The 25306-nt window shown below is 46.9% G+C and overlaps 1 protein-coding gene across 1 annotated transcript; it reads right to left on the bottom strand.

The window, feature by feature from the left end:
* LOC308354215 (uncharacterized protein) lies at positions 1-25186 on the bottom strand. Its single transcript, XM_080821577.1, has 5 exons — positions 25064-25186; positions 18629-18711; positions 10357-10469; positions 9998-10028; positions 1-505 (listed from the first exon to the last, which is right to left on the bottom strand). The coding sequence occupies exons 1-5, from the start codon at positions 25151-25153 to the stop codon at positions 388-390; spliced, it is 435 nt and encodes a 144-aa protein (XP_080677703.1). The 5' UTR covers positions 25154-25186; the 3' UTR covers positions 1-387.
* Positions 25187-25306: the final 120 nt, after the last annotated feature.

Raw genomic sequence — 25306 nt, 5'->3', positions numbered from 1 at the left:
TGTCGAAGATATTGTCTCCAATGACAGCCTGCCATCCGTGCTCAGCTGGAGTCTCACACGTCTCCAGCAGCACCCTGTGTTTACCTTGATCTTCCCTTGTGATTAGGTGGGTTGTGAGCCACAGAGACTTGAGACACAGTGACTTAAACACACACACGTTTACTCACAGAGAAAACCATCTGAGGGCAGGTGTCTGGGGCTGGCATGGCAACTCCAGGAAACGACGCATTCATTCCCTCCCCTTTCGACTCCAACGTCCTTCCTGCGTGATTTTCACCCTCAAGGTCACCACCTGTCCAAAGTGGCAGCTAGAAATGCAGCCTTCGGGTCCACACTGCAGACACCAGAACGGGCCAAGGTCCTGGCTACCCCACACAGCATTTCCACTCATGTCACATCGGCCAGAATCTCATCTGGGGCCCGCACCTGGGTAAAGAAGCCTGGGAGGTGTAACTTCTCTCCCGGGTAGCATTGTTTCCAGCAAAACATCAGGATTCTGTTACTCCTGAAGGAGAAATAAAAGAATATGGAGAGGCAACCGCTCTTAGTTCTAACTGCCTGGTTGTCTGTCTCCGTTACAAGCACGTGTATCCTGAGTGCCTAGGGCGGGACCCGGCATACATTAGGCACTGGAAAAGATTTTTAACTTTTGTATTGAGGTTTATCACACATACATGAGTGCGCACATCCCTGAGTGCACTACTCTGCAGAGCGTGTGTATATATTATATATTATATATTATATAAAAAATATATGAAGATATAGGTATCATATATATACATCAAAGAATTTTCACATATGTAACCACCACCCAAGTCAAGATGTTGAGTTTCCGAAGGTTCCTTCCCACCCCTCCCAGTCAACTTCTCCCATAGGTAACTGCTATTTCTGACTTTCCTCACTGCAGTTAGTTTTGCTTATTCTTGAACTTGGTGTAAATGAAATCACATGGCACTTGACATTTTAACAAACTAGTGATTTCTAGGAGTTCCTAGAGTTCCACACAATCTAGATTTTCTGGGTGAGCCTTCATTTCAAGTGGCTTGCTGCTATAAACACATTCTTACTTCCTAGAACATTGGGGTCCTAACTGACATACTCAGATGCTGTCAACAGACATCTTATCATTTAATTCCCTTTGGCCTGCAACACTTCCGCCAATAAAGTTGTTCCATTTGATCTCCTTTTTACGTGAAATATTTCTTAAAATGCCACCTCCACCAAGAAGCCTTCTGTGGCATTTCCAGGAGAGCCCGAGCACTCAGCATGAACGCTGAGGGGAGAGTACTGGCTGTGGGACAAAAACAAAAGCTGGCAACAGAGACGAACAGACCCCGGGCTGGCCATCTGCAGCACCTGCCGTGGGCCCAGTGTGATGCCGTGCACCAGTCCAAACGGCTCGGCTGGAGAATTTTCTGCCGCTGTCACTCCCACCATTGACAAGGAGCCATCACCCTCCTTGCCGGCAATCAGCTCGTTCTCTATTGGTCAGAAATAGTCAAGCGGGCCCAGATTCGTTCACCAGACCCGGCAGGACGCAGCAAAAGCTTGGCAGAAGTGTAAGCAGCAGACAAAAGGCTGTCAGAGCTGGGTCTGATGGGAAGGCAATGCTTCTTTACAGCAGAGCGGGACGTCTCCCTCGCAGATGAAAATGCCCCCATTCTTCCTGGAAACTACCTCCGAAAATTCGTCCTGTCGTGTGGCAGGCTTTGGCTGTGATGAGGAGGTTGACTGGGACAAGGGGGAAGGAGGAGGGAGGTGGGAAGGCCAGAGGGCCTATGCCCCTGTGAGGATGCAATCATTGCTGTTAAGGTGGGAGAATGTGGACACGTGGCCATGTTGGCCTTGGCACCAGCATGCTGGCTTCCTGCTTTCCTGCAGCCCTAGGTATGCCAGCATGCCCCAGGAGGTGCCCAGAGAATAGAGCTCAAGCCCTAGCCACCTACCCCAGAGCTCCCAGGGGATTACTGAGAGGCAGCTCAGCTCTCGAGCCCGAGTGGAGTGGTGAATGGCAAGGCTGGATCATCTCTTCCAGATACTTCTCCCAGCTTGGTTCTGAGCTCCCTCCACCCCATCGTTCTTCCTTTCTTTTATGTGTTCTAGGACCATAGTGCAATTCAGCTTTGTAGAGTCAGGTGGTGATGACGTCCCCAGACATGCTAGCGGGACGGTCCTGGGGCAGGGGGCATGCCACTCACCCGCTAGCTTCTCCTCTGGATTCTTATGCATTAAAGTATAGTTTATACACACTTGAGAAATAGTGTGTGAATACCTCAAAAGGGGTCCAGATGAGTCACAACAGAAAGATCTAATTGGGGACATGGGGCACTTTGTTTGTCTCAGAAATGACTCATTCTCCTACGGTCAATCAGGGTGATTCTTAGCACTTTTTTCACAGAAGAAGAAAGAAAAAGTTTAATCTCCTGGAGGACACCTGAAAATCCACAGTGCAGCTCATCTTTGAGGCCCCTCAAACCCTGTTACCCTGTGTCCCCCTCTCCTCTGCTCCATTCATATGCTGCAGTTCTAATCTTCCTGAAATGTGACTGTATTTGGGGAAAGGGCCTTTAAGGAGGTGATTAAGCTAAAATGAGGCCATTAAGGTGGATCCCCTCCGTCTGGTGTCCTTGGAAGGAGATAAGGACAGAGACACACACAGAGGGAAGACATAGGAAGATGACCATCTCCAAGCCAAAGGGAGAGACCTCAGAAGAAATAAACTCTGCTAACAACTTGACCTTGGACTTCCAGCCTCCAGAACGGCAAGGAAATAAATTTCCATTGTTTAAGCCATTCGGTCTGTGATCTTTTGCTATGACAGCATGAGAGCACTGATAGGAGCCCTATCTCTTGTATAAAAGTTTTATTTTTTATATCCCAATGTGTGATTATTATTATGACAAATCTCTGTGTTTTCTAAAGCTCTATATTACATAGCAGTGGTCCCTAAATTTTTTCTTGGCACACTTCTATAAAAATGACCCCCCGACATCAGAAAGTGCCCCCCATTCTGGGGCACCTGGATAGCTCAGTCGGTTAAGTGGTAGACTCTTGGTTTCAGCTTGGGTCATGGTCTCAGTGTCCTGACTCTGAGCTCAGTGGGGCGTCTGCTTGAGGATTCTCTCTCTCTCTCTCCCTTTCCATCTCCCCTTCTCCTCACTTGCTCTCTTTCACTCTCTCTCTAAAATAAATAAATTAATCTTTAAAAAAAAAAAAAGAAACAGAAAAAAAGAAGGAAAATGCCCCCATTCTACTGGAAACCTGCTCCAGAAAGTGTCATCTCACACACTTACACAGAAAGGGCAGCTCCCTATCACAGTGATTCCCACTATGAGGCCTGAATCACAAGCGGGAAGAGGGCAAGTGTACTTCACCATGGCGCCCTGGATGAGGCTGATTTACTACCTCCAAATTGAAAGTCATTGTTACACAGTTTAAAACAAACAGTTAAGCACTTGTGATATGCTTCTTTATCTTCTGTTCTATTTGTTTAGGTGTATAAATTTCATCTTCCTGTTTCAGTCTGGAGTCCCAGGAGGCAGAGCCTGAGACAAGGGTTTATATACAAGTATCTTATTAGAGAATGGGGTCCCAGGAAGTAAAAGTGAGGGGGCAGGGAGAAAAGCAGAGCAAGGGTCAACAGAAAGCTGCATTCTGGCTTTGCTCACTTCTGTGGGTGATGAGTTGCCTGGCCCCACAAGTCCATTTCGGAAGCCACATGAAATGTGCCTGGGACATCCCTCTGGGCAAAGAAAGAGGACAGCATTTATTTACCAGTTCCCAACTACCATTGGTCATTTCTGTTCCACGGGGTGGACGCTGACTTGCCTGTGCTTCCCAACTATGTACGCACTCCACGCACGGCCACTGAGTGGACTCCCACGAGCCCCACATGGCTATGTCCGAGCATTCTTAGAACAAGAAATGAGAGGTTTGGGGGCATCTGAGTGGTTCAGTCAGTTGAGTGTCTGACTCTTGCTTTCGGCTCAGGTCCTCAACTCGTAGTCATGGGATCGAGCCCTCTGTCGGGCTCTGCGCTCAGCGTGGAGTCTGCTTCAGATTCTCTCTCCCTCTCCCTCCCACTCATTCTTTCTTTCTCTCTCCCTCTCAAATAAATAAATAAAATCTTTAAAAAAAAAGAAAGAGAGAGAGAGAGAAAGAAATGAGAGGGATGAACAGAGCTGTCCTAAGGATATACAGTGCCTTGGATGTATTTTTGGCAGGGCTCCAACTATGTAGACAATTTGATTAGAAAAACCTATTACAAATTTCACAGACCTAAGAGAAATGGCGATTTGTTAATGAGAATTTAGAATAATGGACAGAGAATAGGTACTTATGTGTCTGTTTGTTTGTTGTCCTATCCATGAGTGTGAAGGTTTTTTGTCGCATCCAGTCACCGCCCCCCTTCCTGTTCAGTCCCGACTAATCATAATTGTAGGAAGAAGGTAGTAACACTGTTATTACTCATAATGGCATGACTCCTTTGGAACCTGTTTGCATTGAAACAATACAGAGCTTCTTGCCTCCGTGGGGGCCTAATACCATATATTTAATGCTGGTCCCATCATTATTCATAATGATGCCTCACCTGTGACGCCACCCCCGAGTACTGGCTTCTAGTTACTCTCTCAAAGGTTGTTAAAGGGCTTCACTGAGATGACCACAGATTTACATCTTATTTAGGGTATGCAGGAAAAGACCAATGTAAATTCGTTTCCTGGACATGCATGTTCAGTGCGTCCCTCTTACTTTTATGATATAAATAGAACATCACATCTTCCAACCATGCCCTCCCTGAACCCCTAAGACTCTAATTGCTGCATCCCAGAGTGTAATCTCTTTGTTGAGCCATCCATTCCCTGCCATCAAAAGGAGGAAGGTGGGAAGCCTGTGGAGAGACTGAAGAGAGCAGAACAGGCTCCACAAGTCGTGTCCATCCCTCATTCAGCAAGGCCTTGGGCTTAACTGGGAGGGCATGAGGTCACCACTCCATCAGAAGGGCGCACTGGCATTGAGAGCAAGGATCTGGGAAGTCTTTGGAGGACATAGGAAGGGCCATCCCAGAGGACTGCCTAGTTTGAACCAGCCAGAGATGGGCCCATAGGCTTGAGTCCCAGAGCCTCGGACAGCTAGTTGACCCCTTGCATGGTGTGTGTGTATGTGTGTGCATGCACGTTTATGTGTGAGTGTGCATTTATGTATGAGTGTCTATGAGTGTGTGAGTGGGTGTTTAATGTGTGAGTGGGTGTGTATAGATGTGAATGCGTGGATGTGTGTGTGAGTGTATGTGGGTGTGTATGTGAGTATGTGTGGCAATGTGTACATATGTGTATTTATGGATGAGTGTGTGTTTATGTGTGAGTGCGTGCATTGGTAATGAGTGTGTGTATATGTCTTATATCTGTGTAATGTGTGTATGTGAGAGTGCATATGTATTTATGTGTGAGTATGTATGTTTATCTGTGTGTGTGTTTCTCTATGAGTGTATTTATGTGTGAGTGTGTGTCGATGTGTGTATGAGTGTGTGGGGGTGTGTACATGTGAACGTGTGTGTACACGTAACGTCCTATGGGAGAAATCGGGCTCCACGCGGGCTGCAGTCCAGGTTTAGGACTACTACAGAAGCTTCGTGGAAGGAGTGAGCAGATGGGCCAACCCTGAAGCTTGCCTGGATCTAGGGCCGGTACCAGCTGTGGGCAGGTGACGAGGCCACCCACTGCAGGGCTGGTACCATAGCAGGCTGATCTAAGCCCTTTAGAACCAGTCACTAGAGCAATGGCTTGAGGAGGAGGCAGCCAGGCCTCAGCCACCCCTCCAGGGCCTGGGAGAGACTGCTGGAAGCCCCGTGAGGGGTCAAACTCCCTAAGGACCTTGTCTGCTCTTTTTCCTATCTGCCTCACAGCATTTGGCACAAAGCTGGGGATTTAGAAATAAGCTCTCGGTAAACACTTAAATTTATTCCACCAGTCATTCAGAAGTGTTTACTAAAGGCCTGCCTCTTCTACGCCAAGCAACACTAGGCTTCATGGAGAAGACAAGGACGATACAACACGATCCCAGAGCACGAGAAGACTGGCTTATCTGACTGCTCGGCTGAAGGAAGAAACCAAGAGTGCATCCCTTTCCCTAAACGTTTTAGGGTGGCCTCTCCGTCAGCTCCGGCTGCCCTAGCAAAATAAATGCCTCAGACTGAGGACTTGAATGACAGAAAGCTATATTCTTACAGTTCTGGGGGCTGGGAGTCCAAGGCCAAGGTGTCTGCCAGGTAGTTTTCATTCTGAGGCCTCTTCTCTTGGCTTGTCGGAGGCCACTGTCTCATCGTGTATTCACACGAGCTCCTCTCCGTGAACTTTCTGCAGGGAGGTGGTGGTGAGGACAGAGAGAGAGAAGACAGAGGAGAGGGGGAGAGAGAGAGAAGGCGCTGGCTCCCTGGCGTCTCTTCTTACTAGGGCACCAATCCCATTGTGAGGGACCCTCCCTCACGGAACCCTATTTACCTCCTAAAAGACCCATCTCCACATAACAATACGGTAAAGCTTAGGGCTTCAGTGTATGAATTCAGGGAGGGCGGGGGGTGGGGGTGGACATAGACATTCAGCCCATAGCAAGTGCCCAATCCATATTAAGGACTCAATACATATTTGCAGAAAGAATGAACGCTCATATTAGGAGCTTCAGATGATCCTACCCATAATACGGACTCGCATTTGGGAGCTATAGTGAAGTCCCACGAAGAAGCATGTAACAAACATCCCCGTGAGCCCACTCTTGGACTTGGCACTGATGAGGACATGCAAAGCAAGAGATAAGATTCACGCCCTCTCAGAGCTGATGATCCCACCAGGGGAAGAGAGAAACCCACAGAAAACAATCAGAGGACCAGATACGATAGGAGTCTGAGAGTGAAACCCTGGGACTTAGGCTTCAGGGTACCTATCCGCATGCCCCTCACAGATTAACCCGCAGGCTGGGGTACAAGTTCCCTAGATGTCTACTAAATTAGGAAACAACAACCACAAAAATCAGAGGTTATTTGATGGGAGCCTAGACCCAGAGCCAGACATTACAGAAACAAATAAACAGAAGGTGGCTTTGGTGCCATCCTAATACGCCTTCCAGAACCTTCTGGATTTTGCAGTTTTGAGGTATGAGGACTTTCTTTCCAGCTGCTTAGAGCTGCTACACCAGCGCATCCCGTGGCCTGCTCGCCCAGGACAATGTATTACACCCTGAACCTGTGTCCCACCACCCCACGTTTACCAGCAACACCTATCTGCTCTCCTTCTTGTCAAATGGTATGAATCACCTGCTAATTAACACCAAGTGACTGCAGACGTCTGCATGAAGGCTCCCTTTGTGTGGGGTTAGGCTTCATCCTCCTGTGCCTGGAGAACCCTGGCTCCCCGGAGCACCCTGAGTGCCCTTCTCCTCCGCCAGGATGCCCGGCTGGGAATTTTGAGCCAGGTGGCCATCAGAGGCGGTCTGAAAGGGCCATTCTGGGAATATAATGCTTCCTGGATGTCTGGAAAGCCCTGTCACAAAAATGACACGACCTTTCTCTACGCGTACAAAAGAAATCAATATTTTCATTCCTCCAGTAGGAATAAGACATAAAATGCCAATATCACTCATCAGGCTAAACCAGGGATCTATAAAAATCATTTATAATCACAATCTTAGAAGCCATCACATCAGAGGTTCTCCAGCCTGGCCTTACTTTATGAACTGCCCCTGGGAACTTTTAAAATACACAGATGCCATGGCTCTACCCCAAATACATTGATGTGTGGTGGCCCCTGGCCACCCATATTTTCAAAAAGCAGCCGTAGGTGACTCCCGTGTATAACCAGGGTGGAGAACCATGGACCTAGACTCTCCCTGCCCTCACCCTATGGCCTTATTCATGAAGGCGCAGAACCAGAGAGGGGACACATGACTTGCTCAAGGTCAAGGGCCAGATGGTAGCCAAGCCAGCCTAAGAATCTCGGCCTCCCGATTCCTTCTCAGAACTCTTTCCTCTATCCATGGCTATACACGCTGGTGACCCCACTCCTCCCCAGTGTAGCTTCTGAGGAGGAATGAGTGAAAGACCAAGGGAGCCAGAAGTCTGGAGGAAGGAGGAGAGGAGCCAGGGAGCGGCGGGGAGAAGCCACGGTCAAGTTCGCTCCACTTCGTAAGAGGAGAAGGCCATGCCAATGGGCAGCCACGTTAGCTCTGTGCACAGCCGCCCCCAAAGGAGGAAGAAAGTAGTGTAGTGCTAAGATTACACTCTGTGGTCATTGTCACAGCCTCCACAGTTACCGGCTTTGCATCGCTGTGAATGTTACCACAGTCCCCAGACCCAGGCACGATTCCCAGCTCTGAAAAGGCAGCACTGGGCCTGACCTGCTCCTTTCACCTGCCCCCGGGAAAATTGCAGTCGACACAAATACGGCCACTCCCAGGAGACAATCACACTGAAAGGGCCCTGTATCTTAGAGGCTGCACATAATCCCCAATTATCCCCTGGCTTCCCCAGGGAGAGAATGGAGAGGTGAGGGTTTTCAAAAGCCAGCAGCCCTCAAGGCTCCATTATGGGGACACTCACATAGCCGCCTTTCTCCAAACGCCACCGAAGGTCACGGGGACACGGGGCAACAGAAGTACTTCTTTGGGGCTTGAAGAATAGTCTCTCTTCCTGCCCTGGTGCCGTCGGGGAACCCCAACTTCTATTCTTAGCTAAAGGAACAAAGATGGAGGCCACTGATACGGACACTCAGTATGACACGGGAGGCGCCCTCCGGGCCAGCCCTGTGGGGGCTTTGGACGAAACCCAGAGAGAAGTCCAGGAGGGCTTTCTCTCATCCAAGGTCACTGTGCTCTGCGGTCCCTGTTCCGGCCACCTCCCGCCCCAGGACTTCTGGGGGTCTTTTCTCAGCATCCGGGACTGCCCCCTCCGCTCCCCACGTTCCCCGGACTCTGCCTCCTCTGGCTGTTCTCTCTGCCGTGTCTCTCCACCGCACTGGCAAGGCCCTCAGAGCCAGAAACACATCCTCCGCTCACTTAGCTTTGCTTCCCCGTGGCTATTAATACAGTACCGAGCTCGCAATAAATCCAGGGCGATGAATATTTCTGGATCGAAAGAGAAGACATTTCCTTGTTTCCAAGTCTGAACCTCTGGGCTTCGTTTCACTCTTTTTTTTTTTTTTTTTTTCACCACGGGAAAATGTTTAATTTTTGAAAATGCACATAGAGCTCATGAAAAGTGCTTATTCTTAAATTCCACAAGTATTTGGAGGAGGGAGTATCCTATAGTGTTACAGAGTATGGAGTCTTAATGCCTGGAGGTTAAATCCTACTTCTAGAACTTACTGTCGGGGTTACTTTGGGCAAATAATTTAACTTTCTCAAGGCTCAGTTTCCTCGTCTGTAAAACGGACTCGATATTGGTGCCTTGGTCCTTGAGTTGTGAAAATTAAGTGACATAATGCAAGCAGTGCTCTCAGCGTGCTGCCTGCTACCTGGTAGGCAGTAGATAAAAGTGAAATACCATCATTTATACCGGGCACCTGGGTGCCGAGGTCGGTTAAGGATCTGACTCTTGGTTTCGGCTCAAGTCATGATCTCAGGGTGGTAAGATGGAGGCCCATGGTGGGTTCCCCAGTCAGCGGGGAGTTTTCTTGGGATTCTCTCCATCTCTCTCTGCCCCCCCACTCGTGCTCTCTCTCTCTCTCTCTAATAATAAATAAATATTAAAAAAAAAAAGAAAGAAAGAAATAACGGGGCGCCTGGGTGGCTCAGTGGGTTAAAGCCCCTGCCTTTGGCTCAGGTCATGATCCCAGGGTCCTGGGATCAAGCCCCGCATCGGGCTCTCTGCTCTGTAGGGAGCCTGCTTCCTCCTTTCTCTCTGCCTGCCTCTCTGCCTACTTGTGATCTCTGTCAAATACATAAATAAAATCTTTAAAGAAAAAAAAAGAAAAAAAGAAATGCCATAATTTATTGAGAATCTACATACCTTCTGGGCCACAAGATACAGGGGGCTGGGCCTACAAAGGAGAATAAAGCAAACGTATGGCTTAAGACTTGTAACCTGGGGTGGAGGGAAGACCAGAGGAAATCAATAAAAAGCAGTGTTACAACCGCAAAACAGAGCTATGAACAGGGTATTTTAGGGAGCCCAGGGCAAGGAACCCACCCAGACTTGCTGGAGGATGACAGCTAAGTGAAAGATGAGCAGAAGGGCTGGAAGTGCAGTGGGGATGGCACGGCAGGTAGAGGAAATCACATAAGCTGGAGCACAAGAAGCAGGGGCAAGGAACAGCCTATCAGGCTGGAGACAGGAAGAAGCAAGACAACGTGAAATGGGCTAGCCACCTTTGCCTTTTTTCCCATTGCTGGTGCTGTCCAACACAGGTGCCTCAGAGCGAGAGATGCGTAGGACACATGCCTCCTCGGTTTCCGTCTCCTTTCCTTCAGGAAACAGGTGCCTAAGGGAGGAGGAAGAACCAACAGACTAATCGACCTCAGGCCTGCGATCTTGCACTTGGTGGCGTCACTCCCCAAGAGGCCCTGCACGCATGCAGAGGCTGCAGGAATGAATGGCACAGCGGCCCTACAAGAGGAAGGTTCTGTGCTCACCTCTAGAGGCAGACAGTCTGGAGCTTGAACCCAGGCTCCACCTCTTGGAAACCTCAGAAGTTAATATAACTTATCCAAGCCTTACTTTCCTCCTTTATAAAATGAGACTAGCACCCCCACCTCGTAAGGATCCCGTGACCATTAATGGAAATCATGCACGGAGTAAGTCTGCTGCATATTAAGTGTTCAAGAAAGGTTAGTGGTTACAATAGCCATCCCAAGGCTAGCTGCTGTAATCTGGCTCAGGAGTTTCATTCCGTACTATGTAGCAGATGCTTTGATAGCTGGCGGTCTTAAAGCAAATAAGACATGGTGTATGTCCTATGTTTAGTTTCTAGTTTAATGGTGGAAGGAGACAAATAAGCTTTTAGGTCACAGTTCAGGGTATGGGTTCAACAGCAGAGGAAGCACGGAGATATGGGAACCCAGAAGGGAATTTAACCCACTTTTGGGGGTGGGGGGAGAGGCAGTCTGTTAACGGCTTCTTCAGGATACGGCTCATGAGTTGAGTCCTAAAGGATGAGAAGTAGAAACTGTGAATGGGTGGAGGGAAGGGAAAAAAAATTCAACAATGGCTCAGGGAAGAACATTCCAGGTGATAAGAACGAGGACATGATTAAGATTACTGGCGAGTCTAACCCACAGGCTAACCTGGCAATGACAGGAGGAAAATGTGGCGTGGTGACCCGGGAGCCATCTGATTGGAAGGCTCTGCCAGAATCGTGGTTCTCAATAGCTATTAGCGAATGTGGCAGAACGTGCTGGTTGCCGACCAAGTATCCACGCTTCCCTTCTCCCTCACCAGCAGGACTCCGTATGTTGAGTGTGACAAATGCCCAGGTAAAAATCCATTTCCCAGTCTCTCTTGCAAATCAGGGCAGCCAATGAAATGTAAGCAAAAATATATACTTTTCTTACTTTTTATAATAACAAATACAAACATCTCACAAAGCAGAGAAATTGTATAAGAACTGCCATGTACCCTGCTCATGGTTTATAGCTATCAACATTTCACTATTCTGGGGCACCTGGGTGGCTCAGTCATTAAGCATCTGCCTGCAGCTCAGGTCATGATCCCAGGGTCCTGGGATCTCAAGCCCTGCACCGGGCTCCCTGCTCAGTGGGAGGCCTGCTTCTCCCTCTCCCACTCCTCCTGCTTGTGTTCCCTCTCATGCCGTCTCTCCCTCTGTCAAACAAATAAACAAAATCTTAAAACAAAACAAAACAGAATAAATTTCACTATTCTAGTTTCATCAATCCTTCTAATTCTCGTGTCTTTTTTCTTTTCCTAGATCTTTTTAAATTTTATTTATTTGTTTTTCTAGAGAGAGAGAGCACCCGAGCAGAGGAGTGGGGTGGGGAGGACAGAGGGAGAGCGAGGGAGAGAATCTCAAGCGGGCTCCACACTCAGCATGAAGCCTGAAGCAGGGCTTGCTCTCACGACCCTGAGATCATGACCTTTAGCTGAAATCAAGAGTCGGACGCTCAACCGACTGGGCCACCCAGAGCCCCTAGATTATTTAAAGCAAAGCCCAGAGGCTATATTCTTTCCACACATAAATACTTCAGTATATCTATCTGTCCAAGAAATACTTCCTTTTTTAACATAACCATAGTACTGATATCATACCTAACAAAATCAACAATAATTCCCTAATAGTATCTAATATGCAGTCTGTACTTCTTTGGGACATCTTTTGTAGGAGACAGATTTGGCAGAGAATCAAAGTGTCCCTTTGCCCTTTCTCCCATTCCTCTGCTGTTAGGTGATACCCAGGTGGCTAGAGCTCAAGTCACCATTCTGTGACCATGAGCCAACTTTGAGATGGAAGCCATGCTTGGGGGAAGGCGGAGTGGAGAGGCGGGCAGAGCTGGCCCTCCGGGAAACGTGGAGCTACCACTCCAACGTGAGACTGCCCCATTCTGGATGTTTTTCGGTTTCTCTGTGTTGCTTTTTTCTTTTTATGAATGCATCGACTTTCCTTTTTGAGCAGTTTGGGGTTTACAGAAAAATTGAGCAGCGAGTACAACGTTCCTATATCTGCTCTCCCCCTCCCCCACAGTTTCCCTTACGATTAACGTCTTGCATTAATGGGATACATTTATTACAGTGGATGAGATGATATTGATATATTATTATTAACTAAAATCCACAGTTTACATTAGAGTTCACTCTTGATGTTGAACATTCTGCAGGTTTTGACATACGTATAATGACTTGTACCCACCATGGCACTTACCATACAGAGTGGTTTCACCGCCCTAGAAGCCTCCCATCCTACCTCTACTCATCCCTCCTTCCCTCCCCTAGAATGCTTAGCAAACATTGACCTTTCCAGTCTTTTGCTATAGTTTTGCCTCTTCCAGAAGGTCATATAGCTGGACTCATCCAGCTTTATCCGATGGGCTTTTTTTCAAGTAGTGATATATATTTAAGGTTTCTCCATATATTTCTGTGGTCTGAGAGCTCATTTCATTTTGGTGCCAAATGCTCACCATTGCCTGGATGGACCACAGTTTATTTACGCATTCACCTACTGAAGGACATCTTGGTGGCTTCCAAGTTTTCCCAATTATGAATAAAGCTGCTATAAACATCCATGTGCGGGTTTTCATGTGGACATAAGTTTTCAGTTCGTTTGGGTAAATACCAAGGAACGTGACTGCTGGATCACATGGGAAGGGTATGTTTAGTTCTGGAGGAAGCTGCCAAATTGTCTTCCAAAGTGGCTGTACCAAAAAAATTTTTTTTAAATGTGAGAGAAAATCCCTCTCATTTCTGAAGCCACCGTAACTTGGGTCTCTGTTATTCACCCCTGAATGCAAAGCCTGAGTGAGATCGTGGGGAGATATCTGCCAAGTGCTGACGACCTGGACAGAAATCTTCTACCAACACACAACACGTCATCTCAGCCAAAAACCAGTAGTACTGCTCATCAAGCCATGTGTTATTTTCCATTGACATTTCTGCTTCTTTTTCATGAGAAGGTCAGGAGAGATTGCCAAACGCATAACGAACCCATGGCTCTCTCCTGTTCCAGTTCTCTATTAGCACGAGCAATCCAAGAAAAGATTTCAGTTTGTCTTGGCTTGTTATTTACGTCTTGCTAAGGACTCTTCAAGTATTTCTTCTTCTGGTGGGTGCTTGCAAACTGTTTGCTTAATAATCCATTCCACATGGGGCGCCTGAGTGGCTCAGTGGGTTAAAGCCTCTGCCTTCGGCTCAGGTCATGATCTCAGGGTCCTGGGATCGAGCCCCGCATTGGGCTCTCTGCTCAGTGGGGAGCCTGCTTCCTCCTCTCTCTCTGCCTGCCTCTCTGCCTACCTGTGATCTCTCTCTCTCTGTCAAATAAATAAATAAAATATTTTTTAAAAAACCTTTAAAAAAAATAAAAATAATCCATTCCACATGTCTTCTGGCATTTCTCTGGTCCTTCATAATTTCACCAAGATTAAGGATAGTGGCTTAACAGTTGAGTCTACAAATCCTTTTGTAGTTGGAATCCTCAAACGCTGTAGTGAGCAAATATTCCTGAGTATCATTATCCCGTAATCAAAATCATTTTAGCAACTTGATTTGGCTTCATGCTGGGCAGTAGGGGAGAGCTATATATACATCACATTGTTATAAATTAATTCCTGTTTTAAGTGAATGGGGAAAGCTCATCATGGAAGAGGATAATTCAGTGAATCCTTCTATAAAGCAAATAATTCCATTATATGAATAATCCCCCTCTAATTTAGTTCTCTATGAATATGAAATGTTCATTTATTGAGGGTTTTTTGTTTTTTTTTTTTTTTACCTATGGCGATTATAGATGAACATTTGGTTGTATTCCTTTTCTCTCTTTCACATTCATTATCATTATTGTCTTCATTGTCGTTTGTTGTCATCACCAGGAACGGCACTAAATTTTAGGAACATAAGAAAAGAACCGCGTTACTAGCAGTTGTCCTGCTCATCCGGAAGCAGACCTTGTTCTGTGTTGAGGAATCCTACAGCCTCCTTCAGCGTCCATGTTCAGTGGTATATAAGAATGACTTCTTTATATGGCCTTGAGCAAATCACCAATTATATAAACTCTGTGGATCTCAGTCTCTTCATCAGTAAAATGGGAATGACAGAGCTAGTTTAAGAATCAAATGAGGAGGGGCGTCTGGGTGGCTCAGTGGGTTGAAGCCTCTGCCTTTGGCTTGGGTCATGATCCCAGGGTCCTGGGATCAAGCCCCACATCGGGCTCTCTGCTCAGCAGGGAGCCTGCTTCCTCCTCTCTCTCTGCCTGCCTCTCTGCCTACTTGTGATCTCTGTCTGTCAAATGAATAAGTAAAATCTTAAAAAAAAAAAGAGAGAGAATCAAATGAGGTAACTAACATAGACCGTGGTGATGGTTAATTTTGTGTGACAACTTGACTCAGCTATGGAGGGTGTCCCCAGAAAACAGTAGCATTTGATTTGTAGACTGAGTAAAAATCATCCTCATGTGTGTGTATAGATATATACATATTTATGGATACATATATATGTATATGTATGTATATATGTATGTATATATCTTCACGTGTATACATACACACACACACACATACACACATACATCCTATTGGTTATGTTTCTCTGGAGAGCCCTAACACAAGATACAAGTGTTGAGCCCATGCTAATGTGTTCAATTAATGTCAGCTATGATAATTGCTATTAGCAGATGTGTTATTAAATGGTGGGGTTAGACAGGCCCTCTTCTTCAAAAGATAATTATAACCACCTGACACCCATCAGGATGGCCACTATTGGAAAGAAAAAAAACAGAAAAATTGTAAATGTCAAAAAGAATGTGGACAAATCGGAACCCTTGAGCACTGTTGATAAGAAAGTAAAATGGTACAACTGTCATAAAAACAATATGGAGGTTCCCCCAAGAAAACTAAAAATAGCATGACTATAAGATCCAGCAATCCCACTGCTGGGGTATACTGGATGTATTATCCCCCCCCCCAAAGAATTGAAAGCAAGGACTCAAAGAGGTATTTGCACACCCATGTGCATTGCAGCATTACACACATCAGCCAAAAGGTGGAAGCAATCTGACTGTCCATCAACATATGAATGGATAAGCAAAATAGAGCATATACACACAATGGAATATTATTCAGCTTTTAAACAGAAGAAAAGTCTACATAGGCTACTATAGGAATGAACCTTGAGGATGTCATGCTAAGTGAAATAAGCCAGTCATAAAAGGACAAACACTTAATGATTCCATGTATATGAGTCCTCTGGAGCGGCTAAATTCATGGAGACAGAAAGCAGAATGGTGGTTACCAGAGGCTGGGGGAGGGGGAATGTGTTCTTATTTAATGGATATGGAGTTTCCTTTTTACAAAATGAAGAATCTGGTGGATGGAGAGTTATAACACAACAATGTGAAAGTACTTAGTGCCACTGAATTTTAATATAAAAATAGTTAAGATGGTAAATTTTATGTTATATGCATTTTACCACAGTTTTTAAAAAATAAAAAAAATAGGGGAAAAAAGTCCTGTGATTCCATAACTAGGGGTTTTATATACCTAGGAAAAGGAAATATATCAAGTGGAAGGAGAAAGTAGGGAGTGGAGAAGCCAAGGTGAGGATAACCTGGAATGTTCTTTGGTGGAAGTGAATGGTTGCCATAGTTGACAGGTGGGCCACTCAGAGCCTGCTTGCCTTTAGCAAGTATCCTAGAAGCTCCTTCCCTAGCCCCATGGCTTCAGGAAGCCCAGCATAGCTTAGGACCTGCTTGTCATAACTACAGCTTCCAGAGTTAGGCCCGGCCCAGGAAGCTGGGATTTGAAAATTACAACCCAATAGAGAACAAAAGAAGAGTTCACTAGGGGGGCACCTGGGGGGCTCATTCTTTAAGCATCTGCCTTCGGCTCAGGTTGTGATCCCAGGGTTCTGGGATTGAACCCTGTAGCAGGCTCTCTGCTCAGCACGAAGTCTGCCCTTCTCCCTCTCCCACTCCCCCTGCTTGTTTTCCCTCTCTTGCTGTGTGTCTCTCTGTCAAATAAATAAATAAAAACCAAAAAAAAAAAAAAAAGAGCTCACTGGTGCTGGCTTAGTAATTAAATTACAAGGTGATTATGAGTCTGCTCAGGCAAAAAGATTACATCTGAGTACTTCAAGTAGCCTAAAACTCAAACTCCTCCCAGAAAAAAAAAAAAAAAAAACTGAACTAAATTAATGCCATTTTCTACCAATTACAGATGCCCTCAGTGACTATAAGGTTGTCATGGCAACATGCCCGCTGAAAGGGTATGTTTGATAAGGCCTGAAATAAAGTATAGCAGAAAGGGAACGTTTCACATCTTATCTCTGTGTTAGACCAAAATTGTTTTCTAGGATGGAGACAGGCTAACTCCGCAGTCTACAGCCTGCTACTCTCTCTTCTGTAGCCCAGCCGAGACCCATCTCCTTCAGGGAGAAGGGCAGCTCCAACATCTCCCCATATAGCTCCCTCCCCCTGGAATGGTCTCCAATTCAGTGTCAGTCAAATGGTATCTTTCCTTGTTTCTTTGAAACCTCCTCTGCCACTTCCTCCAAGCAGGCTTCCCTGATGCCCTGGCAGTCCAGTGCTCTCCAGACCAGATGCAAAGCCTTTGGTGAGTTCTGCTCATTTTAGACTTTACAGAAATTCTTCAAAAAATTCAGCAGAACCCCTATAATGGCTTAAAATGGAACAAAATAAATTCAAGTGTTTCTTATATTCTTTATTCAAGTATCAAACTTGATTTAAATCAGTCAACTCCTGGGAAGGCAGTCATGGGCAACAATGCTGTGAACCATACTAATAACCACAGATGCATTCCAGAGAAGTTTCTGGCAAAGCACAACTTGTCAATGAGATCTGATGTTGAGTGCACCAGAGGAGCTTCTATTTAAAGAAACTACGGTTACTCCTTTTGTAAAAGGGATAATCATCTCATAAAGTATCTCTTGTGTAAACTCCTATTTCCATATATTAGGTATATTTTAGAACTTAAAAAGCTGTCTTGAATCCTTTCTGGAAAGAGTAGCATCAAAACAAATTCCATAATCAATATTGTCAAAACAGAAAAAGAGGTGGGGCTTATGGATTTGTGTCTCCACATGGGGAAGAGAGGAACAGAACCTCGGCTTCTAGAGCATTCGGAAGCCTGCTCCGTATTTCCCAGGCTCTGCTGACAGGGAAATGGAGGATTACTGTGGTGGTGGCTCAAACCAGAATGAATCCCAGGGTCTGGGCCACACTCTGCTTAAACACAAAATCTAAGTGTACTCCTGGGGGCACAGAATAAAGTCCAAATGGGTCAGATTTTCCTCGCAGGTTCCACAGAGCCTATCCCCAGGATAGCAACAGAAATACCAATAATAACCAAAAAATAAAACCTGAGCTTCACTGAGCCCTTACGATGGGCAGAGTGTTCATATACATGATCTCACCTAATCCCCCTAACAATGCATGGAGACAGGCACTATTATTTCCCCATTTCATAGAGGACACGGAAGCTCGGAGTTGTCCACAGCTGTCACCCACTTATAAAAGGTGGCCGCAAGACACAAACCCAGGTCTGTCTGCCTCCGGAGGCCAGGCTCAAACCAGCTCTGCATTCCTAACTTTCTGGACCTTTCTGCCTCCTCCTTCTCTTTGCTGACTTCCACCCTGCCCTGGTTGATTTCCATGTAGGAGCCCCAGGCCTTCCCATGCCCTTCCCATGCACAGAATACTCAGGCCTCAAAGTCTGACTTGGGTCCCGCATCTATGAAGCCTCCCGGGACACTCTGGCCCTCAAGACACCCCTTTCCCTGGACGGGTCACTCTGCCAGTATCGTATATCTGGCATGTCTCGGGTTTTACAATTATACTCCCAATTCTGTTTAAAATGTGTCTGTCTCGGGGCACCTGAGTGGCTCACTGGCTTAAGCCTCTGCCTTCGACTCAGGTCATGACCCCGGGGTCCTGGGATAGTGCCCTACGTGGGACTCCCTACTCACCCGTGGGTCTCTGCTTCTTCTTCTCCCTCTGCCTGCTGCTCTGCCTGCTTGGGTGCACTCTCACTCTCTCTCTCTTTCTCTCTCTGTCAAATAAATAAATAAAATCTTTTAAAAAATTAAAATGACCATATTAAAAAAAAAACCTATTGGGGTAATAAATAAGTCGAAGGAGCCATTCAGATTTAGTTGACTGCATTTTCATTATTTCCTGTGATCATTTTATTACTAACAAATTGGGAAACGTGACAAACATTCAAAATCCAAGATATGGTATATGAGTCCCAAAATGAGCCACTGGGGTGCCAGAAGAAAGTACTGTGACATTTATTGATATTCACTTTTATATTAAATATGGGCAAAAAATGGGGCACCTGGGGGGCTCAGTCGGTTGAGAGTCCAACTCTTGGTTTTGGCTCAGGTCGTGATCTCAGGGTCGTGAGATGGGGCCTGGAATGGGCTCCCCGCTCTGTGGGGAATCTGCTTAAGATTTTCTCTCCCTCTGCCCCTCTCCCCACTTGCACACCTGTGCTCTCTCTTTCTTCAAAAAATAAATAAATCTTTTAGATAAATAAATAAAGACAAAAAATAATCTCAGACTTTTGAATCATTAATTCAGAAAAACTTTCAAATTACATAAAAATATTTATTTCGTCTTTATGAGGAAATGGGTGGAGGGGTGGGTGGACTAGGGGAAGGGGGATTAAGGGTAAAGTTCTCATGACGAGCACTGAGTAATGGGCAGAATTGCTGAATCACTATATTGTACTCCTGAAACTAATCTAACTCTTTATGTTAACTATTTGGAATTAAAATTAAAAAGTTAATTAAAAAACAATCATACTGCACACATTAAACTTATAGAATGTTTAAAAATATTTATTTCATCTTTAGAGCATAATTTAAAGTGTCTATTCTGGTAAACAGAATAGCTAGCTAGCTAGATAACTGGCAAACATATATTATAGATCAAAAAGTAGTTTTTGACTGATGAGATATATGAACGGAGATGCTTCTTCTATGGCATAGAATCATTTGGGGCATCAGATTTATACAAACAAACACATGCACATCTCGAAGGCGCAGTTTAAAAGAAAAATACACCTCATTATAAATGCACTAATGAGGAAGAACAATGTTTCCTATAACTGGAGGAGAGGGGCTCCCTGGGGACTTAGAGAAGGTGGAGCCTCCTGTTAGGGATGAAGGGGTGTGGTTAAGCTCCTGGGCTCTGAGGTCCACAGCCCTGCCTGGACCATCACTTACCCACTTACCCGCTGGCTGTGTGCCCATGGGCAAGTTACATCACCCCTCCTCCGCTCCTTCTATTATAGAAGTTGTTATGTTGGGGGCGCCTGGGTGGCTCAGTGGTTTAAGCTTCTGCCTTCGGCTTGGGTCATGATCCCAGCGTCCTGGGATCGAGCCCCACATCGGGCTCTCTGCTCAGCGGGGAGCCTGCTTCCTCCTCTCTCTGCCTGCCTCTTTGCCTACTTGTGATCTGTCTGTCAAATAAGTAAATAAAAAATTAAAAAAAAAAAAAGAAGTTGTTATGTTGAAGAAATGAGATGAAATGTTTCTTGCTGCCTGGCAAATAGTAAGTCCTCAATTAATATATTGGCTGTTTTTTGAAAAAGGGGGAGTTAGAGACTGTGGAAGATTCATGGCCAAATTATCCTGCAGACCTTTCAGAATAAGATTTAGGAGACAGGAGTTACAAGGTAGCGGAAAAGGGAGACATCTAGGATAGAAAAGGGAAAGGCATCTTCAGGAGGGGGAATTCCCAGTTACAGGGATCTTAATGGCCCTAATTCCTCTCTCTGCATTTCCTGTCTCTGAAGCTGTTCTAGATGTGGGTCTTTTGATTACCAAGATCAGAAACCCACTCAACCTAGCACAAATGAAAGGGAATTACTACTATAAGGATACAGAGATATCAGGAATCTGAGAGAGGTACAGGGGATTGAGAATCAGAAAATCAGGAACTGAGGTTACGCTGGACATCTGTGTTCCTCTTCCCCACTCCACCAATCCCAGCTGACACCTCTTGCACCTGGCCCAGCAAGGCCACAGGTGGGAAAAGAGGGGCACCCAACCAATGATGAGGAGCAGTCACCAATGAGCAAATGTCTTTTAGCCCCTTCCTGCAGAGTCCTGAAAGAGGGAACCTGATTGGCTTAGCTGATCCCCTGGAGCCTGGGCCACTCAAGTCCAGGTCTAGCCAATGGCCTGTGGTCCCCTGAATCAGGTGTGTACCTTTGATCCAATAAGCCTGGCTACCGCTCCCAGGGTGAACATGGCATGGTTTTTCCCAAGTGTAACCTGACATTGAAACTCCTTTCTTGTAGGGATGTAGGGGTGTCCCTTTGCCCACATCCTTATCCTGGACAAGGCCATCATGTGGCTAAGAAGCTCATGCCCCTGACCTATGAGGTCTGACCTTGAACTCTGAGGGACTTGAAGAAGGCCTGACTACCCATGGGCTTTATTTACTACCCTTGAATCTTGCAAAACAAGATCTACCTGTCCTATGTTCCTTCATGGGTTTCAGGGCTTTGTTTAACAGAGACTACAAACCCCTCCCTCCTGCTGTGCTGGAATGAAGCAGCCTAAAATTTACCCTTTTGGCTGCTTAATTTTACAGCTACTTTTACCAACTGGATTGTAAACTTCTTAAAGGGATAACTTCCGGTTTGGAAATAATCTTTGAGATTGTAGAGTCCAGCCTTCCCATTTCACAGGTGTGGAAACTAGGCCCGGAGAGGGGAAACGTCACACAGCAGCATAGGGTCAGATGGGACCTGGAAGCTACTCTCACAAGATTAGCTGCCCACGGTCCTTGCAATGCCTGACGCACAGCATGTTCCCGATAAATACCCCTTGGTTTCCTTCTTATTTAGCTTTTGCCTTTTACAAGCTCCATGGTTCTCCATTGATACCCTTCCTCCCCCACCAACTTCAGCCCTAAAGGATCACTTTCCATCTGCCTTTCAGATGTTGGTCTTTGGGGCTGTGGAGTGGAAGCTGAGATGAGGCATGGGTGAAATAGAACCTGCTTCTATCAAGCCGTTATCTCTCCAGGCCAACACCACTGTAACCAAGTACAGACACTAGACGGGCAACTTCCTTCCTTCTGCTGGGCCAGTGGCCATCGGACTGACACATGGAGAACCCACTTTAGTTTCCACCTAGAGACACCTCTCTTGCAACGTCTCCCAGGCCAATGCTACACAACAGGGATTCTAGCCAAAGCTGCCCTCCTCCCCACAGGCCCGTTTTCCTCCCAGAAGCGTCTCTGACCATGCCAGCCTCTTGGGAAGCCTTTGCTCCCTTCACGTCCCCCTCACGCCGTGTGGAACTTTGTCATTTCCCCTAAAATCACACGGTCTCCTCAGCTCCTGAAGGCGGGTAGCCACTCACCCCTACCCCGCACTCCGGTGGGCTCCCACCAGCTTTGCAATAAAGGTACTGACTGATAGAGAAAAGGCTGGAAGGTGGGCAGAAGGAGAAGGAAGGAGAAGAATGGAGAATATTCCTTTCTGCTAGTACCTTAGGCACGCGTGAATTAAAGAAAGCAGCTGCTTAAAACAGAGAATCATCCTTTCAGTTTCTAGGCTATGTGGTGACCAGTCAAACAAAGGCAACTCAGATCTACCACAATTAAACCCATTCTGGTGCCAGTTCATGAACTGGGCACTCACGGTGGGCGTAAAAACCACTACAGAGCAAAGAAGGAAGGACACCAGATGAGGACCACCTAGAGCCCTGGGCCTCCCGTTCTGGGAAACTTTGGTCTGAGGATCCCACAGAGCCTCCCTCTCAGAGATCCCCACTCCAGCCTGGAATCCGCATCCTCAGAGGCTCAGAGAGCTCTCCATAAGAAGCCAAACACTAGGTGCTGGCGGAGCGAATCAAAGGCTTATCTTTATCCTACGTGAAGGAAGGCTTCTCAGACTGGAGGTAAAGCAGAGAGCCAGGCTCTGTTAACCTAGGGAGCAGGGGGCAAGTGTTGATACGCAGGGAGAAGCCAAGCAGGGGCCCAGCACCCTGCCCAGAGAAGCCGCCCCAGCTAGTGTGAGACATTACAGGGGCCCTTGGGCAGCAGGGTGGGGAGGTGAGGGTTAGGAGAGCTGGGCCAGTGGCAGTTGGGGACTAGAACCAAAGGTTCCTTGAAGATGAACCTAATCTATTTCACATATGAAGGTGAGTCACCCTCCAGGAATCTTCCTGGCAGCATCAGCTCTTCCAGTAACTCCACAGAAAGAAAAAGTCAGGGATGCTTCTCCTGGCCCAGAAGGACCCTGGGCCTAGGAAAGGAATCTGCTGTCACGGAGCCCTTGCTGTGTGGCAGTGCCAGTGCAAAGACCTTATCCCCACTGGTTCTAACAAGACCAAGAATGGTTGAACAAACTATCCAAGGTCACCATGTGGAGGTTAAGGAAGCCGTCCAAGGTCACAGAGCCTGGAAGCACAATGCCTGTAATTCAAACCCAGGGGTCAAGCTGATTCAAGTCTGCTGCCGTCCCCACGGGTCCTCTCACCTCGGGCACACTCCCCAAACAGAGGTGTGTACTCTCCACGGATGTTTTGCATTCTGCACATTGCTCAGCCTCTCCTCACCTCTGGGGGTGTGATTTAAAGCAGAGGCAAAACCAAGACCCAGATCATCCCATTCTTGTCTCTTTCTAGGTGCCATGCATAGCATACAGCCTGCAAAACAGCACTGACAACAAAGGGTAGGTCCATGGGAATGTGCAGAGTGGAGAGACTCCAGTACTATTTCATATTCTGTAAACCTAGGAAATCATCCAGATGTTAAAGCATAAAAATAACACACTGCTTGAACCAATGAGGCATAAATGTTAAAAGGGACAAACCTGCAGGAAGAGTGAGGTATGCTTAAACATGTTCCTTTGGTGGGGAGGGGGTCCAAACTTGGCACCCAGACAGCTGGCTTCCTATACCCCCTCTGCCTGCCGTGGACCTGCTGTCTTCCCCTAGGAGGGAGAGGATGACACGCCCCCATGCCCTTTGGTACAAGGATCAAATGAGCTGCCCTGCAAGGCATCACTGTGGTTATGCTTTGCTTTCCCTCCATAGTTTGGCTCATGCTGAGCCTCAAGCCTGGAAGATAGGCTCTCCACTAAAAACGAAATCCCACGCCTCCTTTAAAGGATGACTTCAAGCCTCATCTCCAGTGAGAAGCCATCCCAGGCTCCTTCTGCCCTCCAGATCCACCGTTCCATTTACCTTCCCCCAGGCTCCTGCCCCTCCAACCCCCCATCAGTCTGCCCCACCTGCCTTGCCAAACTGCTGGAATTTCAGAATTTGCTTTCTTCTCTTTCATCTGGAGGCTTTGTAGCCTTAGTCAGATGTCTACCCCTTCCTTTGCCTTTCTTAAAAATCTTAGTGATTTGGGCTCCTGGGTGGCTCAGTGGGTTAAAGCCTCTGCCTTCAGCTCAGGTCATGATCCTGGGGTCCTGGGATCGAGCCTCACATCAGGCTCTCTGCTGGGTGGGGAGCCTGCTTTCCTCCTCTCTCTCTCTCTCTCTCTCTGCCTGTCTCTCTGCCTACTTGTGATCTTTGTCTGTCAAATAAATAAATAAAATCTTAAAAAAAAAAAATCTTAGTGATTCTTAGGTCAAGTGCCACCTCCTCCAGGAAGCCTTCTATCCTGCAGCCACCCTCCATCCTGGTTGTCTGCTCCTGCAGAGGGCTTGTTAGAACTTTCTGCTTATCCCTGTGTTAAGTGTTGCCTTATTGCCTACATTTTCATTGACTGTGGACCTCACACTAGACTTTGAGCTCCCAGAGAGGAGGAACTAAGGTTCTTACTTGTCTTGGCGTTGCAGACATGTCCCATCTGTGACAAGTGCTCACCAAATGTTATATGTGGTAATAAATGGATTTCCACTGCAGTCATGTGTCACACAGTTCCTCAGATGACCTTATAAGCCCCTTGCTTGGAGGGGTATACAGCATCGTATATTTCTCAGGAAGGCCTCTCTGTCCGAACCTCAAGTGCCTGGCACTTAGTAGGTACTTGGAAAACATTGGTGATTCGGTTAAGTGATTCTGAATTATCCACTGCACTGAATTCTCCCAGCCCAGCCCAGGTCCCCCGTCCTAACCCTTAGCATGGCCAATGGAAAATTAATTGGTTGCAAAGTGCATATCTAATTACAACATCCCGCCCCTGCCACAGAGACGTTCAAATGTTAATTATAACATATGCATCTCAATAACAGACGGTAGCATTTCATGCAGCATTAATAACGCCACATGGACCGCCCAGTGCATACACAAAGCTTCCTTTTATCTGCCATTAGGACAGACTTTGCACTTTCAGCACGGAAGCCTTCCTGCCCCTGAAACCAAACGTTTCCCTGCAAGCCTGGACCGTGCCTAAGTCCTCAGTTCTCTCTACACGGAGGTCCCTACCCAGGGCCGTGCCACGGTCGCGGGGAGGGGGCGTCGGCCGGCGGGTTTCGGCATGACCACACTGGACCGTCTCCGCTGCGTGGGCGGCATCGCCGAGTCCCGGCGGCGCCCCGCTCTCCAGGGCCCGCCATCCCGGGAAAGAAAGGCGAACTACATTACCCAGCAGGCCTTCTGCCGCCCTCTTTCCTTTCAAGTCTTTGCACGTGGCCGGAGGGGAGGGAGGGGCCGGGACGTCACTCTCCT

The sequence above is a fragment of the Martes martes genome, assembly GCF_963455335.1.
Source record: "Martes martes genome assembly, chromosome: 13".
Lineage (NCBI taxonomy): Eukaryota > Metazoa > Chordata > Mammalia > Carnivora > Mustelidae > Martes > Martes martes.
Note: the sequence above shows the minus strand (reverse complement) of the source record. Positions and strands in the feature narration are given on the sequence as shown.

Excerpts from the sequence above, each read along its gene's own strand:
- LOC308354215 (XM_080821577.1), bottom strand. The coding sequence starts at position 25,153 with ATGCCGCCCACGCAGCGGAGACGGTCCAGTGTGGTCATGCCGAAACCC. Across the intron at positions 18,712-25,063 it reads CGACCGTGGCACGGCCCTGG|AGAGAGAAAGAGAGAGAGAG; the intron begins GTAGGGACCTCC and ends TTTATTTGACAG. Across the intron at positions 10,470-18,628 it reads GAAGAAGCAGAGACCCACGG|GCACCTGTTTCCTGAAGGAA; the intron begins GTGAGTAGGGAG and ends CTCCTCCCTTAG.